Consider the following 20430-nt stretch of genomic DNA (forward strand, 5'->3'; position numbering starts at 1 on the left):
ATAATAATATCAGGAACACTAAGGTTTCCACAGTTTCCGCGATCAATTAAGCAACGACTAGCAAATATTGCAAAGTAGCGTAAAATAGGAAAATGTATGCTAGTGATTCGTGCATCGGAAACCTTCCTCGTTTCCCCTACGGTGATGGTATCAATAAACCCATCCACATTGTCACGATGTGGCTCCTCTATTTTGCCCTCGAAAGGGATCAAACAAACCCGACAAAAATCATAAAGTGGCATCTTCTTAACCACATCATATAAATGAAACTCTACTGAAGGAGGTGATTCCCTAGGATAATAGTAGAAGTTTTGCACAAAAGTATTGGTGAGTAAGAGATACTGTTCGCGTTGGTCGTGGAGGAAGTCGGTGAGGCATGCATTCTTAGCCAATTTATAAAGATCCTCATAAATCCCGGTTGCTCTCAAGAATTCATCGGAGGGCCATTCACACGGCCTAACCTCCGCGGTGCGAGGAAAATTATACTTGGGCTTCTGTGCCTCTTCATTTTGCTTTTCCCTTGAGCTTCGGCTCGATGAGCCCCTCAAAAATATCTTTATCATTTTCTGAAAAATTCTGAAATTTTTAGTAACTTCAAAAATAAAAGTAAGCCAAACTCAATAATATTGATAGCAACTACTCATACAAGTGCCTAGAGCCTATATCATGCATCAAAACTACTTGGAACCATATAAATTTGACATGCAAGCTCAAGAACATGGTCACCTAGGCAGCACAAATTGCAATGAATAAAGCACTAGAACAAAAACTAATTTGACCAATGGAGGAGCCACATACCAAGGAACAATCTCCCCAAGCAGTTTTGTGAGAGGTGCTTTGAGCAAGGAGATCGAAAATGTCAGCAAAATGAGCTTGGACTCGGGTTTGAGCTGGATATTCGTGTTTATGGGACGAAGAAGGAGTGTGTGGGTGAAAGGATAAGTGGAGGAGGGCCACCGTGGGCCCACGAGGCAGGGGGCGCACCCAGGGGGGTAGGGCGCGCCCCTGACCCTCGTGGCCAGGTGCCAGCTCCTCCTGTTGTGTTCTCAGTGCCAAATATTCTCAAATATTTCAGAAAAAATCATATTTAAATTTCAGGGCATTTGGAGAGCTTTTATTTTCGGGGTATTTTTATATTGCATGGATAAATCAGATAATAGACAGAAAAATACTTTTTTATTTTATTAATATAAATAACAGAAAGTAAGAGGAGGGTACAGAAGGTTGTGCCTTCTAGTTTCATCCATCTCATGCTCATCAAAAGGAATCCACTAACAAGGTTGATCAAGTCTTGTTAACGAACTCATTCCGAATAACATGGAACCGGAGAAATTTCGAATAACACTATGTTACCTCGACGGGGATATGCACATCCCCAATAATAAGAATATCATATTTCTTCTTGACAGTAGGAAGAGGAAATTCAAAACCTCCAAATATAATCGATGGAATTTTTCCAATAGAGTTGATACTATGAACTTGAGGTTGTTTCCTCGGAAAGTGTACCATATGCTCATTACCATTAACATGAAAAGTGACATTGCCTTTAGTGCAATCAATAACAGCCCCTGCAGTATTCAAAAAGGGTCTTCCAAGAATAATAGACATACTATCGTCCTCAGGAATATCAAGAACAACAAAGTTTGTTAAAATAGTAACATTTGCAACTACAACAGGCACATCCTCACAAATACCGACAGGTATAGCAGTTGATATATCAGCCATTTGCAAAGATATTTCAGTAGGTGTCAATTTATTCAAATCGAGCTACGATATAAAGAGAGAGGCATAACATTAACACCGGCTCCAAGATCACATAAAGCAGTTTTAACATAGTTTCTTTTAATGGAGCATGGTAAAGTTGGTACTCCTGGATCTCCAAGTTTCTTTGGTATTCCACCCTTAAAAGTATAATTAGCAAGCATGGTGGAAATTTCAGCTTCCGGTATCTTTCTTTTATTTGTAACAATATCTTTCATATACTTAGGATAATGATTCATTTTGAGCATATCAGTTAATCACATACGCAAAAAGATAGGTCTAATCATTTCAGCAAAGCGCTCAAAATCCTCATCATCCTTTTTCTTGGATGGTTTGGGAGGAAAGGGCATGGGTTTCTGAACCCAAGGCTCTCTTTCCTTACCGTGTTTCCTAGCAACAAAGTCTTTCTTATCATAACGTTGATTATTTGATTGTGGGTTATCAGGATCAACAGCAGGTTCAGTTTCTACATCGTTATCATTACTAAGTTGAGCATCATCATGGACATTATCATTAACATTATCACTAGTTTCAGGTTCATTACTAGATTGTGTTTCAGCATCAGAAATAGAAATATCGTTTGGATTCTCAGGTGTTTCAGTAATGGGTTTACTAGAAGCATGCAAAGTCCTATCATTTTTCTTTTTCTTCCTTTTAGAGGGACTAGGTGCATCTATATTATTTCTCTGAGAATATTGCTCAATTCTCTTAGGGTGGCCTTCAGGATACAAAGGTTCCTGAGTCATTTTACCACCTCTAGTCATAACTCTAACAACATTATCATTATTCTTACTATTCAATTCATTGAGCAAATCATTTTGAGCTTTAAGTACTTGTTCTACTTGAGTGGTAACCATAGAAACATGTTTACTAATAAGTTTAAGTTCACCTTTAACATTAGCCATATAATCACCCAAGTGTTCAAGCATATTTGAGCTGTATTTCAATTGTCTACCAAAATAGGCATTAAAATCTTCTTGCTTAGCCATAAATTTATCAAACTCATCTAAGCATGGGCTAGCAAATTTAGTAAATGGGATTTCAGCTTTATCATATCTATAGAGAGAAATTACCTTTACTAGCTGTGTCGGGTTATCAAGACCATGAGTTTCTTCAATAGGAAATGGATTAAGATCATATGTTTCTTCAACAGGCGGTGAATTAAGACCATGAGTTTCTTCAATAGGAGGTAAATTCTTAACATCTTCAGTTTTAGTACCCTTTTCTTTCGTGGATTTCTTTGCCTCTTGCATATCTTCAGGACTGAGAAATAGAATACCCCTTTTCTTCGGAGTTGGTTTAGGAATAGGCTCAGGAGCTGGCTCAGGAAGTATCCAATTATTTTCATTTGTCAACATATTATTCAATAGAATTTCAGCTTCATCCGGCATTCTTTCCCTGAAAACAAAACCAGCACAACTATCCAGGTAATCTCTAGAAGCATCGGTTAGTCCATTATAAAAGATATCAAGTATTTCATTTTTCTTAAGAGGATAATCAGGCAAAGCATTAAGTAATTGGAGAAGCCTTCCCCAAGCTTGTGGGAGACTCTCTTCTTCAATTTGCACAAAATTATATATATCCCTTAAAGCAGCTTGTTTCTTATGAGCAGGAAAATATTTAGCAGAGAAGTAATAAATCATATCCTGGGGACTACGCACACAGCCAGGATCAAGAGAATTAAACCATATCTTAGCATCACCCTTTAATGAGAACGAAAATATTTTAAGGATATAAAAGTAACGAGTTCTCTCATCATTAGTGAACAGGGTGGCTATATCATTTAATTTAGTAAGATGTGCCACAACAGTTTCAGATTCATAGCCATGAAAAGGATCAGATTCAACCAAAGTAATTATATCAGGATCAATCGAGAATTCATAATCCTTATCGGTAACACAGATAGGTGAAGTAGCAAAAGCAGGGTCAGGTTTCATTCTAGCATTAAGAGATTGCTTATTCCATTTAGCTAATAACCTCTTAAGTTCGTATCTATCTTTGCAAGCTAAAATAGCTAGAGCAGCTTCTTTTTCAAAAACATAACCCTCAGGAATAACAAGTGAGTATTCATCATCACTTTCATCAGTATTATCGGATTCAATATTTTCACTCTCTCTAACCCTAGCAAGTTGTTCATCAAGAAATTCACCAAGTGGCACAGTAGTATCAAGCATAGAAGTAGTTTCATCATAAGTATCATGCATAGCAGAAGTGGCATCATCAATAACATGCGACATATCAGAACGAATAACAGAAGCAGGTTTAGGTGTCGCAAGCTTACTCAAAACAGAAGGTGAATCAAGTGCAGAGCTAGATGGCAGTTCCTTACCTCCCCTCAAAGTTGAGGGATAAATCTTGGTTTTTTGGATCTCTCAAGTTCTTCATAATGATAAGCAGATATAAATCCAAAGTGACTCAAAGAATAGAGCTATGTTCCTCGGCAACGGCGCTAGAAAATAGTCTTGATAACCCACAAGTATAGGGGATCGCAACAGTTTTCGAGGGTAGAGTATTCAACCCAAATTTATTGATTCGACACAAGGGGAGCCAAAGAATATTCTCAAGTATTAGCAGCTGAGTTGTCAATTCAACCACACCTGGAAACTTAATATCTGCAGCAAAGTGTTTAGTAGCAAAGTAATATGATAGTAGTGGTAGCGGTAGCAAAAGGTAATGATAGCAAAGGTAATGTTTTTGGTATTTTGTAGTGATGATAGCAATAGCAACGGAAAAGTAAATAAGCAAAGAACAATATATGGAAAGCTTGTAGGCAATGGATCAGTGATGGAGAATTATGCTGGATGTGGTTCATCATCTAACAGTCATAACCTAGGGTGACACAGAACTAGCTCCAATTCATCAATGTAATGTAGGCATGTATTCCAAATATAGTCATACGTGCTTATGGAAATGAACTTGCATGACATCTTTTGTCCTACCCTCCCGTGGCAGCTGGGTCCTAGCAGAAACTAAGGAATATTAAGGCCTCCTTTTAATAGAGTACCAGACCAAAGCATTAACACATAGTGAATATATGAACTCCTCAAATTACGGTCATCACCGGTAAGTATCCCAATTATTGTCACTTCGGGGTTAACGGATCATAACACATAATAGCTGACTATAGACTTTCAAGATAGGATCAAGAGCTCTCATATATTGATGAAAACATAATAGGTTCAGATCTGAAATCATGGCACTCGGGCCCTAATGACAAGCATTAAGCATAGCAAAGTCATAGCAACATCAATCTCAGAACATAGTGGATACTAGGGATCAAAGCCTAACAAAACTAACTCGATTACATGATAAATATCATCCAACCCATCACCGTCCAGCAAGCCCATGACGGAATTACTCACGCACGGCGGTGAGCATCATGAAATTGGTGATGGAGGATGGTTGATGATGGTGATGGCGACGGATTCCCCTCTCCGGAGCCCCGAACGGACTCCAGATCAGCCCTCCCGAGAGGTTTTAGGGCTTGGCGGCGGCTCCGTATCGTAAAACATGATGAATTCTTCTCTTTGATATTTTTCTCCTCAAAACCAAATATATAGAGTTGGAGTTGAGGTCGGAGGAGCTCCAGGGGGCCCACGAGGTAGGGGCGCGCCCCCACCCTCGTGGACAGGTGGTGGCCCCCTGGTCTTCATCTTTTGCAAAGATTTTTTATTATTTCCGAAAAGACGTTCCGTAAAGTTTGAGGTCATTCCGAGAACTTTTGTTTCTGCACATAAATAACACCATAGCAATTCTGCTGAAAACAGCGTCAGTCCGGGTTAGTTCCATTCGAATCATGCAAGTTAGAGTTCAAAATAAGGGAAAAGGTGTTTGAAAAAGTAGATACGACGGAGACGTATCAAGGCACCTTGTCGGAGCCGTGGTAGGCCCCTGTTGCGGCGTTGGACAGCTCCGCTGGTGTGGCAGTCGCCGCCACCACCACTTCCTGCGACCAGCACCTCTGCCGCCTCCCAGGTCGCCGACGCCGTCGCTCCCCTCGAGCGCCTCACCGAAATCTAAGCCACGGACGAGATGCGGCGAAGCCTCACCGGTGAGCGGCGGCAAGGCCTCCAGCTCTTCTATCTCTCTCTCTCTCTCAGTGAAGACGACGGGGATGGGGAAAAGAAGCCCAGAAGGAAAAAGTGATGGGGGGAGAGGATAAGCCGTTCAGGCCGAGGAGTTCACGGTGATAAGAAGAGCAAATACAAATATTACTTACTTTCACGGTGACTATCAACCTTACCATCTCATTGGTCTTACTTTCACAGTGATTATCAAGTGTACTGTTATGTCGACCTAAATATTTTTTTATCTTGGCAATAGGAATTCTGGAAACTTCAAATTACACCACCCTTGCATTCAACCCGGATCATACTGCAGCACGCGCACTTCATGGTGAGTAATTATGACTTATTATCAACTACAATCAATTACTTACGATTGTTATTAACATATGTACACAAAGTTTAAATATTATTAAATGCAACATTTATAATATATATTTTTGCAGATATTCGCCAGAAAATAATAGGTGGGTTAATTGATATGAAGTTTGTTCAACAATTTATTGAGTGGAGGTGGGCTTTCCTAGCAAGCGAGTTGTCTACAAAGGATCCCCGTCACAGAATGTATATAAAGAAAGCTCAGTGCATGTACTATAGATAGTATACATTGGTTATGTCTATTACGCATGATTGTGTGTTTCTATTTGTAAGTGTAGTTATCACGTACTCGGTTTGTATCTACTATGTAGGTGACTATTTCGTCGTATTTGTTTGTGTCTATGGTGTTTTAAGGGATGTGCTAATTTCACGGATGATTTAGTTATTATTTACATTTAAAAACAAGTTTGTCCATGTTCAAGGATTTTGAATTACCTTTGACATTGTTTTTTGTCAAAATATTTTCTGTAGAAAGCACTCATTTAAAATATCCAAGTCCATGCTATCACTTTGTCGAGTAATCTTTTCACATCACACTTCGTATTTCGTGTGTCCGTGGCAACGCACGAGCATTCAACTAGTCCAAATTAAAAGTATCATGCCTTAAATCTGAGTGACTGAGAAGGCCTGCCCCGTTTCTTTGCTACCGTCACCATTTTCCTTCTCTTTTTACAAGACTAAGTCATGATCGGATAAAAAGTGTTATGGTCGAACATGTGCGGTCTGGATCGGTAACTTTACGACAATCACGTCTCTTTTGGCCAAAGTATACAGATTCTTATAAAAAACACACACACACGCGCACACACATATATATTGCTAAGTTTTCTTTCTCATGCCTCCATTGTAGCGCGTCTTGGGCAAACCTTGTTGCCGCCTCTGAGTCAGTGCCTTAGCGAAACAAACTTATTGAAATCTAGAAACCCGTAGAACCAGTGGTTGTAAAGTAATCGATGTATATCTGAAGAGATGGCGGTTGCAATCTGGTAGGCCTACTGCCTCACAAAAGAAACGAGGTCAATCGGCCGCCGCCTATCTCCTAGGTCATGAGAGCGAGGGAGGAGGAGGACATGTGGCGCTAGGTTGCCACGATCATGTCATGGAAGTTTATTTGGGCACTCCCATTGCTTACATCTGTGTACATTTCATAAGTAAAAATCTCATGCGGCACCTTATTTAATGAGAAAAAGGAGAGCAACTATATTTTAGTGGGCCCTAATAGGGAGCAGACGTTCTGTACAGGACAACCCTGACGCACAGAACCACTGTTTTCCTCGGGAAGACTCATTCGAGCAGACAACACAACTACAGTGTTCTCTCCAAAAACTGCTCCTATGAAGGTTCAGGAATCATGCTATAACAAAGAGATTTGCCATGCTAACAAAAAAATTGTCATGTTACTAAAGAAAACTACCATGCGTTTTAGGAATTTTGTCATGGTGTAACATCAATCATTGCTATGTGTTTCAGATATTTTTTCCATGGAGGGGCGCTGTTAATTTGCTATGCTACAGCACGTCGAATTGACATGCTTTGTCAGATACATACTTCCAGTAATTGCGAGTATATTTAGGGGAGTGCCATGATGCACATGGGGTCAATTCACATGGGAGAGTGGTCATTCACATGGGAGAGTGCATGAGAGCCAACAGTGTACCCCACGAAGATTACCGCGTGTCACCGCATTAAGATTTGCACATGGAATCAGACACACCAGAGAGCGTTTCACAGAAAACCCGCTCCTAAGAAACGTCAGCTCCATAACATTTTTGAATTTAATCTAGATATAAATCTTAGCAAATCTAAGATGATTCATAAATTCTCTCGCAAAAGAAATTAAATGAGAATTAATTTAGATAGTCTTAAGATATAGTACAACACTTAATATATAGTGTACTGTGACTGATATATCTAAACATTTATCTAATGTCATTAGATATAACTTCATATATACTAATGCACTGAAACTGCCCATAGTACTAACATTCCATATTCATTGCACACTGAGTCGCTACACCTAACCAATGCCAATGTGCAGACTTATCACACCCAATTATTGAAACATCAAGTTCAACAATTGATCCATCGACTACATGCCATGGCTGATTCAATAAATGTGATGTCGACTACTGAAGCATTCTCCTCCTACTAGCTGGATGGAAAGATTTTGATGCGAGATATGTGTTTTTCTATCTTGGATTTCTTGGTTTGACAAATATGGATGGTCTTATATTCAACAAAAAGAAAATTATCCTTAATATAAAAAAGTAACGTGGACAACAAGGATCGTAGTGCCTAAAGGTAAATGGGTAGAGGGTCTACAATTATATGTATACTTGACTGGCCATCACCTCTGCGATTATTAGAAGTAATATATTGTTTATTTTCAAAAAGAAAAGGAGTTATATACTACTCCCTCCGTAAAGAAATATAAAAGCGTTTACATCACTGCCTTAGTGATCTAAACGCTCTTATATTTCTTTACAGAGGGAGTATTTTTTTTACCTTAATTTTTCATGGACATGCGCCCACTGTATTTGGTTGCCACTCAGGCATCGCTTTGTCGAATTTCCCAACGTCCTTTTTCCCTTCCCCTGCTTGATTCAGAAGAATTATAAATTTCGTCTGATTGAGCTATGTACAGAGTTTTCCTTAGGTTTTTCCGTAACCATATGACAATGTCTTTGATTAAGGATGTAAGTGGGTAATATGCCGTCAAACCTTCATATAGTACGTATATCCTAAACTCACATATATGTTAACTAGTTAATATGTACGTGCGTTCTAAAGGAAGACATAAACATTCTATCGCTTCCATCAAATATTTAGCGTGCACCCACCCAATCTGCATCCAATCCAAACCTTGTAGTTATTGCATAAAAAGGAATGTCTCAAATGACTCTACATAATCCCATCAATAATGCAGTGTTGCATAAACTGGCACGGTTTTTTTAGAGAATGTCGCCATAACTTACTTTATTAATTTAGCAAAATAGTTACATCGTTCACTAAAGCATTAAGAAAATATGGGTGGACGAACCAACTTGTGGTTGGATGGTTAGGAGAACGGTTGTTGGCGAACGAAGCATGAAAATAAAAAAAATCCTACGAACACTCAAGATCTATCTAGGAGAAGCATAACAACAAAATGGGAGAGTGTGTCTACGTACCCTCGTAGACCGAAAGCGGAAGCGTATATAACGCGGTTGATGTAGTCGTACTCTCCGCGATCTGATCATGATCCAATCGATCTACTGCCGAACGGACGGCACCTTCGAGTTTAGCACACGTGCAGCTTGATGACGTCTCATCCTCCCTGATCTAGCAAGAGAAGGCGGAGAAGTAGATGGGATCACAACCAGCATGACGGCCTGGAGGTGATGATGGTGGTGGAGCGTCGACAGCGCCTTCGCTAAGCGTCATCGGGACGAGGCGGCGGTGTAATGGGAGAGAGGGGCGCCCAGGGGCTGGTGTGTTGATCCATGGATCTCTCCTCTTCTGGTGCGCCCCCTCCCCTCTATTTATATAGGTGGAGGGACTTGGAGTCCAGCCCTTCTTATGTTAGGACTAGCGCCTGGAGGGAGAGGACTTGCACTCCAAGTCCAATTATATTCCTACTAGGACTCTCTTTTTTCCCTTCCCTAGCCGCATGGGCTTCTACCTTCCCTCAGCCCATGCCATCCCTTGGGACGTGGTGGAGCTCTTGGTGAACTTCTGAACTCCTCCGGAAGTTTCTAGAACCTTCTGGAAGCTTCCCCGTACAATACCGAAAAAACTGAAACTTTTTCCGGAACCCAAAACATGACTTCCCATATGTAAATCTTTACCCCTCGATCATTCCGAAACTCCTCGTGATGTTCATGATCTCATTCGGGACTTCAAACAACATTGGTTACCAACATGCATACCCCAATATTACTCTAGCGTCACCGAACGTTAAGCGCGCGAACCCTATGGGTTTGAGAATCATGTAGACATGACCGAGACACCTCTCTGGTCAATAACCAATAGCGGAACCTGGATGCCCATATTGGTTCCTACATATTCCACGAAGATATTTATCGGTTGAACCACGATGTCAAGGATTCAGTTAATCCCGTATACAATCCCCTTTGTCCGACGATGTGTTACTTGCCCGAGATTCGATCGTCGGTATCTTCATACGTAGTTCAATATCGTTACCGATAAATCTATTTACTCGTTCTGTAATACAAGATCTCGTGACTAACTCATTAGTCACATTGTGTGCAAGCTCTTTATGATGTTGTATTACCGAGAGGGCCCAGAGATATCTCTCCGTCATACGGAGTGACAAATCCCAGTCTTGATTCGTGCCAACCCAACAGACACCTTTGGAGATACTTGTAGAGCACCTTTAAGATCACCCAGTTACGAATTGACGTTTGGATACACACTAAGTATTCCTCTAGTGTCAGGGAGTTGCACGATATCATGGTCTTAGGAATATATACTTGACATGAAGAAAGCTATAGCAATAAACTGATATGATCAAATGCTAAGCTTACGGTTAGGTCTTGTCCATCACATCATTCTTCTAATGATATGACCCAGTTATCAAATGACAACCCATGTCTATGATTAGAAAACCTTAACCATCTTTGACAATGAGCTAGTCTAGTAGAGGCTCACTAGAGACATGGTATGTGTTTATGTATTCACACATGTATTTAAGTTTCCGGTCAATACAGTTCCAACATGAATAATAAACCTTTATCATGAACAAGGAAATATGATAGTAACCAATTTATTATTGCCTCTAGGGCATATTTCCGACAACAGTGGTATCTCCATCCCACTAGAATTCAAGTCCTGGATTTAATATTGGTGTTCGCATTTTCTTGGATTTATTTCAGTCCTTCCAGCAATGTGCATTCAGTGGGAGGAGACGTTCCATCAACTATGAAGGCGTTTGTGGAGAATTCACCAAACTCAAGATAATGTGCCGGCTCAGTATCTTGGAGGTGCTCATAGGGTTAGGGTGTGCGTGTGTGCGTTTATATGGAGAGTGTATGTGCGTATGTATGAGCATCTATGTTTGTACTATGTTCAGAAAAATATGGGTGGTTCATCAACCTAATTACAAGATAACTCATGATCATACACATATTTGGCTACATAATGGGCAACTCCATTGGATTCTCTTAAACAGTGTAAGAATTCAATATTCCCTATCATCCCTGTCGCAACAAAGCAATCGACAAAAATGGCAGTTGGTTCATCCCAAATTTTTGTCGTGTCGTGCATATGCATTAACAACCTCCACAACATCGGGTTCGATCTGGATCATATGGAATCCCATGGTGTTTGCTAGGTCCAGGTTGTTCTTCATCGCTATTGTTTCAACAGTTTCCGCATTAGAAACATATGGTATTGTGGCACAAGAAGCCGCCAGGAAGGTGTTGTTCCTGTCCCGAGCTACAACTCTGGTAGTTCTCCTTCTTTCTTCTACATGAAAGATGCACCAAATTTTTTTAATGAATTCTAATGGAGGTTTCTTCTAAACTCGATCTAGGCAAAGAGCGGCTCTCGAGCCATGAGATTGTGCACGTTGTAAATTAGCACAAATGATTTGGACTGAGATTGCACTTCTTGTGATGGAGGGGGGAGGGGGTACACCTTCACCATGAGTTTGTCTTTGTCATAACCTCCAAAGATACCAAATGCGGCATCTATTCCTTCGCTCGGTCTGATGCTAGGCATATACAACAGAGACGAATTAGGTAACCTAAGAAGATATTCCAGCACCACAAAACCAAATCTATCCAATCGACAAACATCTATGATAATATGCGATATACCAAGGAGACGCCACATTCTACTGCTCAACCACGACTGGACAAGAAATAGAAGATGTATTCGGCTTCTTCATGACTTATTAGACATTGTCCATCGGTTCCAATCTGTTCATTGCCAAAATGCACTTCAACAGGATCGGTTCATGAAGTGCCCTCCAACAAATGAATTTTACCTTGCCGGTATTTTTATTTTTCATAAAATACTCCAGGCCAGGTTAGGCATAGATGGTGTTGTGACATGCACCAAAGATCTAGAGTTGAACTGATGCTGCCATTCAAAGTGGTATGCCGAACTAATTGAGAAGTAATCATTACTGTTTTCATGTCAAATGAAGTCCTCGAAAGTGTTATGGCACAAAGAGATACATATTATGGTATAGCCCAGTGGTGCGTCACCTCTCTAGTTGTCCGCCTAAGTAGACTGGCCTGAAGTCCCTAGGCCGGTTTTCTCCTTGGTTCTTCATTGCATGACATGTTACAACATTTGACTGTAAGACGTCGTGCAATGTTTGGTTTCTATTGCATCGAGACATGATGTTTGTGTTTTCTTGAGGAGGAAAAAGAACTCATATTGTTTTGCATGTTTAACCCTTTTCATATTTGTTAAAATGCCTTGAGGTAAGGGGATTTGGGAAAACTTGGTGTGATTGGATGAAGAAGATTCTCCAAAATGGCACGGTTTGTGTCAAGTTAAACAACACTATGGGCTCGTACTTCCAAAGTTTCAAAGGGGTAAGGCAGGGGGACCTGGTGTCTCCTTTTTTGTTTGACATAGCTGTTGAGTGCTTGTGTAAGATGGTGTTGCAGGCACAAAAAGACTAATTGTTTGTTGGTCTGGCTGCAGATCTGATAGAGAATGGAGTGGCCATCTTGCAATACGGGGATGACATAGTCCTGTGTATTGAAAATGATCAGAAAAGGCTCTAAACTTGGAATTACTCCTTTATATGTTCGAAGTCATGTCTCGTTTGAAGATTAACAACCAGAAGAGTGGAATTCTTTGTGTTGGAGGGGATGACAATATCCTGAAGACATATGCTGCAATTTTTGCTAGATTGGTCATTTTCCTATGAAATATTTGGGGGTTCCTGTGAGTTACTCCTCCTTGCGAGGGGCGGACTGGGACTTTTTAGAGGCCAAAAATATTAAAAGATGTGATTCTGGTTTGGGGGGTAATGCTTCCTCAGGAGGGAGGTTGACTTTATTAAAATGTTAATGTCTCCAGCATTGCATATTACTATATGTCTATGTTCCTACTATCTAAAACCATTATAAATAGACTGGATAAACATATGAGGAGATTCTTTTGGCAGGTGTCCAAGAACATAAAACGTTACTACTTAGTCAGATGGTCTCGGATCTGTAGATCAAAAGAAAAAAGGGGTTTGGGTGTGAAAGATCTCCATAAGCAAAATTTAAGTCTGCTTGCTAAATGGTGGTGGAAGCTTGAAACTGAAAACGACCTCTGACAAGAGATTATCAAAGCCAAGTATTTTGGTAGGGCTATAGTAGCCTCTGTTAAGATCAAAATGAACGATTCCCCTTGTTGGAAAGCTATCATGAAGGTCAAAGACTTGTATATGGCCGGGAGACGGGTAATCATCCGTTCTGGTGATGTTGCCAGGTTGTGGATGAATCCTACTGGGGATCAAATGCCTTTTGTGAATCAATTCCCCCATTTGTTTTCGATATGTAACTTCCGTGAATGCACTGTGGATGCATGTATGGAGGCTGACCCCTTATCCTTTTTTAGAAGGAGATTAAGTTCTGATTTAAATGAGCAATGGAAGATGATGGTTGATATTGCCAAAAAAGTTGTATTTCTAAGGAAACAGATAGTATCAAATGGGCTTTGGGTCCTAAATCATCTTTCACAACTAGATCGGCGTACTCTTTTCTGGAGAGAAATATCACAAGTTGTGACTATAGATGGATATGGAAAACTGGCATTCCCCTGAAGATTAAGATCTTTATGCAGCAACTGTCTCGGGATTCAATTCTAACTAGAGATGTGATGAAACATAAGGGGTGGAAGGGGGACGCTAAATGTTCATTCTGTGGGGATTGAGAGACTGCCCAACATCTTTTCTTTACTTGCTCTGTTGCTAGGGTAACCTGGAGAACGACCGCATGTATGTTTAGCACTGATAAGTGTCCAGACAATATGTGGCAAGCTTACTCTTGGTGTTACACTTTCTTTCCAAAAAGGGAGACTTTCTATACTGTTGGTATTGCCGTGCTATGTTGGGCAATTTGATCTTGTCGTAATAGAGCTACGTTTGAATTTAAGCCTCTCAAATCCCCTTTTGAGTGCATCTTTTCTGCTTGGGCAGGTTTGTTGAGGCAGGAGAACACGGTGGATCTATGAGCCGGGATGGACATGCCGAAGAACAACGCGTTGAGACTGATACGTATTTGTGCTGCAAGCCAAAGCGAGAAGGTACGCTGAAAGAGATGGCGATGTCTTCCTCTTTCGTATTACTAGCGTTGCTCTTTGTTCCCTTTGTGGAAACTTTATCTTTTGATGCTCATATGTGAGTAGTGGCTGGTTAGCCTTTGTTGATGGGCTTGGTCGTAAACTGTTATGGTATAAAATTTAATAGTGTCGTCAGGTTTTCGCCCCGAAGTGGATAATCTCGATTGCGAGTGCTCACAGTGAGTTTCCCAACGATGCTTGAACTCGTTCTCCCCTCTCCCGTCTCATTCTATGGACCTATGTATTTTCGTTATGTCGCAGTAATGGAAAGGGGTTATGCCTGGTTAAAAAAAACGTTGCTTTTGTGCAGAAACTGAAAAGTTACTTCCTCTGTATCATAATATAAGTTTTCTATACTAGTGTATAGTGTCAAAAACACTTTTATATTATGAGACGGATGGAATACATGTCAAAAACAAAAATCACCGAAGAATGAGAAAGCAAAGCTTAGACATTTTTTTTGACCTGATAGCTTGAGCTCCCACAAATTATTTTGTGAAAGACGCGAAACAAAGAACAAAAAATCCAATTCCCCTCCGTCTCTTCTTCCTTCCTTCCTTCAGCTTCAGGAACAAAAGGTCAAGGGTAGCCCAAAACCAGAACCTCCAACCGAAGTCAACGCCAGGAACCAAGACGGGGATCAAACCAATCCCTTCCGTTTCTCTTTCTCTCTCTCTCTCTCTCTCTCCCGAGCCTCCCGCGACCATGTCCGCGCGCCCGCCCCCGCCGCCGCGCCCGCGTCTGTCCCTGCCCCCGCGCTCCACCGGGGAGTCGCTCTTCTCCGGCACCGGCGACGCCAGCCCCGGCCCGCTCACCCTCGCCTCCGCGCTCTTCCCCTCCGACGCCGACGCCGACGCCGACGCCGGCGGCGGCGGCAGCGGCGCCTCGTCTGGCGCGGGGGCCACCAGCTTCACCCAGCTCCTCATCGGCTCCCTCTCGCAACCGCCTCCGCATCAGCATCAGCAGCAGCAGCAGGAGAGAGGGAGAGGCGGGGTCGCCAGGGCAGGGCCGGCGCTGTCTGTGGCACCGCCGGCCGGGGCAGCTGTTTTCACCGTGCCTCCCGGCCTCAGCCCCTCCGGCTTTTTCGACTCCCCCGGCCTAATCTTCTCGCCGGCCATGGTACATACTCCAGTTCATACACTTTTGCTGCCGATATTGGATTTTTAGCTCTTGGTTCCTCCCTCTCCGAGGCTAATGGCCTTCACTACAGCAGGTTCTTAGATTGTACTAAGTCGTAAAGCATGTTTCCCGTTCATTGCCTTGTAGAGCTGTTAATTCGACCTTGATCGGCGTCGTCAGTTCGTTAAGCTTCCCGTTCATTTCTTCTGTCATGACGTGAGTGCAAATCTGAGAATTCTGTACTGATCTTCCATGGTGTTTTAAGATACTACTACCTCCTTCCCACAATATAAGATCATTTTAGCTTGAAAAATGATCTTATATTGTGGGAAGGAGGTAGTAGTATGTATTAGGGAATCTGGAGCTTCTAGATGTGACAATTTTACATTTGCTCTACTACTTTTGGTGAGGTGGCAACATGCAGTTTACTTATCTGCCCCATATAGATAATGCATAAAGGTGCTTTACCTTATATTTGCGGCACTCTGGTGCAGTGAAGAACCTTAACCTGCAAATGAGAGATAATGATTCGTCACATTTCTGTGCCAGTATCAATAATTGTACTACTAGCCTATCCCCAGTATGATGCAGTTACAAGTTGGCATGATAGGTTGATACTTGATACCGATGGGACAAGACAAAGTCCCGGTGAGACGTCATCGTTAGCTTCTAGCTTTTGATGGTCCTAACCTGTTGATAACTGATAGGATCCTTCCAGTGATTATATTAATCGCCCATTTTTCTTGGAGAGTAGAGCCATTGTCGTAGCACGGGTACTCCATATATTTAGTGTTCGTTGTTCACAATGGCTGACGCGGGTTGAGTGTAGTTGTTCCATTTGGACGTTGTGTACTTCAAATTTTAGCTTTTTTTGTACAAGTTCTCAGTTTAGCACATTCACTGTCAGCATGATATATAATTCACCATTTCATCGTGAAGAACAGTCAACTCTTATATCATTTCATTCTGCACTTTCCTCATGTCTGGAGTATCAGTTTTAGTTGTCAATAAAAAAAATCGATATTTTACTTAATTTTACAGGGGGGTTTCGGCATGTCGCATCAACAGGCTCTTGCCCAAGTCACAGCCCAAGCAAGCCATTCTCCACTCAGAATGTTTGATCACACTGAACAGCCATCGTTTTCAGCAGCTGCAACGTCATCTGGAGCTCTACAGAATATGAGCTCTGCAGCCAATGTGGCTGAGATGTCAGAGATGGCGACAACCATATCGAACAATGAGCATGCAGCCTTCCAATCTGCTGAGGCTTCTCACAGGTACCAAGTTCCTGCCCCAGTTGATAAGCCTGCTGATGATGGCTATAATTGGCGGAAGTATGGTCAGAAGGTGGTGAAGGGCAGTGATTGCCCAAGGAGCTACTACAAATGTACTCATCCCAGTTGTCCTGTGAAGAAAAAAGTAGAGCACGCAGAAGATGGCCAAATATCTGAAATAATATATAAGGGAAAACACAATCACCAACGTCCACCAAATAAACGGGCAAAAGATGGCAGCTCTTCAGCAGCCGAGCAAAATGAACAATCCAATGACACAGCATCTGGTTTGTCAGGTGTTAGGCGAGATCAGGAAGCTGTATATGGAATGTCTGAGCAATTATCTGGTCTAAGTGATGGAGATGATAAGGATGATGGTGAATCTCGGCCAAATGAAGTTGATGATAGAGAGAATGACTGCAAAAGAAGGTGCCTTTAGCTGACAATTACCACTCCACTCTTTGATTAGATAGTTGCGTTATTAAAATTAATTCCTCTATTGTGTAGGAATATACAAATTTCTTCACAGAAGGCCCTGACAGAGTCTAAGATCATTGTACAAACAACCAGTGAGGTTGACCTTTTGGATGATGGTTATAGATGGCGCAAGTATGGGCAGAAGGTGGTCAAAGGAAATCCTCATCCAAGGTTTTTCCTTACACTCTTGACTGTTAGTTGTTTACTGAAATAATATATAGCCCATAAATCATGACCCACTTTAGTCAAAAAGAAAAATCACAACCCATGGGCCATGCACACTACTAATTCAACTTCACGTGTTCTGCTATTTGAGGTATTCATCGCCTATATTAGTCAAATTTGAACTAAAACCACGACAAGTATTATGGAACGGAGGGAGTATTATATATGATCCGATGCATGCCTTTAGAAATTTTAGGTTATTTATTTTTGTCCGACGTTGCATGCTTTATTTACCCAAACAAGTTGGAAGGTATGCAACACAAGTTCACTTCACTAAAGCAAGAATTCACACCTCATTTAATGTAGCATGATTCCTTAATCATTTTTACTAGTTATTACCTGAAGGCACATCACTAGAATAGACTTCTGATGCTGTCGATACCTAAAATGAGTATAGCCAGAAATGTTAAAGTAAAAAACAGGTTATGCAATGCTACATCAGCAATGTGTACATAAGAGAAAAAGATAAAAAGGAGTGTAATGTGTACATAAGAGAAACAGGTCATGTGCAATGTTCACATCACCATTTCGAAGTCCGTGTGGCACCATCTGTTCTCTTCTCTCCTCCCACGTCCCTCTTGTGGTGCAGCGACCAGTTTGACGGTGGTGCGGGGTCTTACATCCGCTGGAGCATCTTCAGAATAGAAGGAAGGGGGTGGTCGCAGTCTGCCAGAGTTGTAGGACATGAGTTCAAATTGACGCTACACTGCTGCAGTTGATGATGTCATTGTCTACATGTGATGCTACGTGGTAAAAATCGGCCACATGGCTGCTGTGTAGGCACACTATGTTCCATTTGTCCATGTCAGTAACACCATAGGTCTAAAACCAAGCTAGGGGGTTAAGTAAATGGTATTGAAGCTTTTGAGGAGTCAGCTGAACCAAAATAAAATATAGACCGGAGTTTTATCCCGTCAACTTCAGTATTTGGGAGTGTAAAGAACTTGCTTGGTCAAAACCTGGGCCAGTGTCAGGCTTTTACCAAATTTGATATGGTTGGTATTATCCTGTTGAGCTCATAGGTTTCATCTTACTCACGGCTCTCCTGAGTAGAAGCACTGCCATTGTTTTCCAGCATTCGTATTGTACTCAGGGCATAACCTCTGCCACAATTAGATTTCATTTAAATACTTGATCATAGGTTTTCTTATTTGTCTTACCCATGCTATTGTAAAATAACAGTGTCAGTTTGTTACTTAAATTGCAAAATAATCCTAATTGCTTCGATGAATTATTTGGCATTTCTGTGATATCTCCAATAGAATGATATCATGGAAAGACCTGAGCTTTACTCAACATCATCATTCCTTACTTTGAGATGATCAGAAATACAGCTCGTGAAATATGTGCTATAAATGTTTGTATACCCCCCAAAAAAGAACAACTGTAGCTGCGCAAAAGGTAGATAACAAAAGTGAAGAGAGAAAGCAAATACAGTAGAAGTCACTGTTCATTGATGTAGTGGATAACAGAAGGCACTCAAAAGTGAAAGGAACATCCTCATGACTTACTCTATTTTTGTGAAATGACATTTTCCCGAAAGGCGAAACAACATCACTGCATCCAAATGTACAATTGTGTCTGAAGCATAATCATTCCTGTAGAAAATACTTTCCTGTTTATGCGCTTCCTGTTGACTTAATCGGACCATTTGGTCATAGGCTAGCTCCATACTCAGTTTACATGCAATGCATGTGGTTAGTGATTTACCTGTTTCATGTTGAACCTACATGATCTCACACTCTCTCTAATTATAGGAGTTACTACAAGTGCACGTTTGCTGGGTGCAATGTTAGGAAGCACATTGAGAGGGCCTCATCAGACCCAAAGGCTGTCATCACAACTTATGAAGGAAAACATAACCATGAACCACCGGTCGGTAGAGGCAGCAACCAGAATGGAGGAAATTCCAACCGGTCACAACAGAAAGGGTCGAATAGCATGTCTAGCAATCAAGCTTCGCATACAAGAACAGACCTCGGCAATGTTAACCAGGGGCAGATCGGGGTCTTGCAGTTTAAAAGGGAAGAATAGACTCTGGAACCTCGCTACTGGTTTGTCGCGGCGACTTCATTCTGTCAAAGGATTGCATGAATTCATATCGCTCCAAACATTAATGCTGTCAAATACTACAACGGTAGCATCATTTGCAGTTTTTCCCAGACACACGGAATTTCAATTTCTCATAGGACACAGCAAAAAACGGAATTGCCAAAATTGACGCAAATGCAGTATAATACATACCAGCTAGTTAATACTTGTTTATGATTTGTAGATGGGTCAGTTGTATACATGCTCGCTTTGTAACTTTATATATTCCCCAACATGTTCTTGTTTGTATTTGTAATAAGATTAAAAAGGAGAAGTGAATGTACAGATATGCTTTCTTGTATTCTATATATGTTTGTTGTAATAAAATAAAAAGTTATTTCAGGCTCACTTTCTAGCTGAAGGTGCTACCTGTAGACAGGCTCTGAATCTGCTGCAGAAATTCTCTTGCCCCGCAATCATATGAGGTGCTCCCTCCCGCCTTTTCATTCTCAACTTGGGCACTTTTTCTCTTTTTCGTGGCCTGATCAAAAGGAAAATGCTATGTGGGGTATTTCAAAGCATATCGCTGTTTGGCACTGGAACTGTGAGGCACATCGCTGTCAAAATCAGCCAGAAAGTCCTACTCTGGCGCTGCTGCATCTACTCAGAATCTCACGTACGTAGTACTATTTGGTTTGGTTTGGTTGATCTTGAACCGTTGGGAAGAAACATTTTACCCTACCGTAGGCAGTGGTGTCTAATTTGCTTATTTTATTCATTTGGCTTTCTCAACCATGCTTCACGCTAAA

At 41.3% G+C, this 20430-nt stretch overlaps 1 protein-coding gene across 1 annotated transcript; it reads left to right on the forward strand.

Annotated features, from left to right (window-relative positions):
• Positions 1-15083: 15083 nt before the first annotated feature.
• LOC123102731 (probable WRKY transcription factor 4) lies at positions 15084-20029 on the forward strand. Its single transcript, XM_044524158.1, has 4 exons — positions 15084-15614; positions 16656-17317; positions 17396-17536; positions 19348-20029. The coding sequence occupies exons 1-4, from the start codon at positions 15201-15203 to the stop codon at positions 19622-19624; spliced, it is 1494 nt and encodes a 497-aa protein (XP_044380093.1). The 5' UTR covers positions 15084-15200; the 3' UTR covers positions 19625-20029.
• Positions 20030-20430: the final 401 nt, after the last annotated feature.

This window comes from Triticum aestivum, chromosome 5A (genome assembly GCF_018294505.1).
Source record: "Triticum aestivum cultivar Chinese Spring chromosome 5A, IWGSC CS RefSeq v2.1, whole genome shotgun sequence".
NCBI lineage: Eukaryota > Viridiplantae > Streptophyta > Magnoliopsida > Poales > Poaceae > Triticum > Triticum aestivum.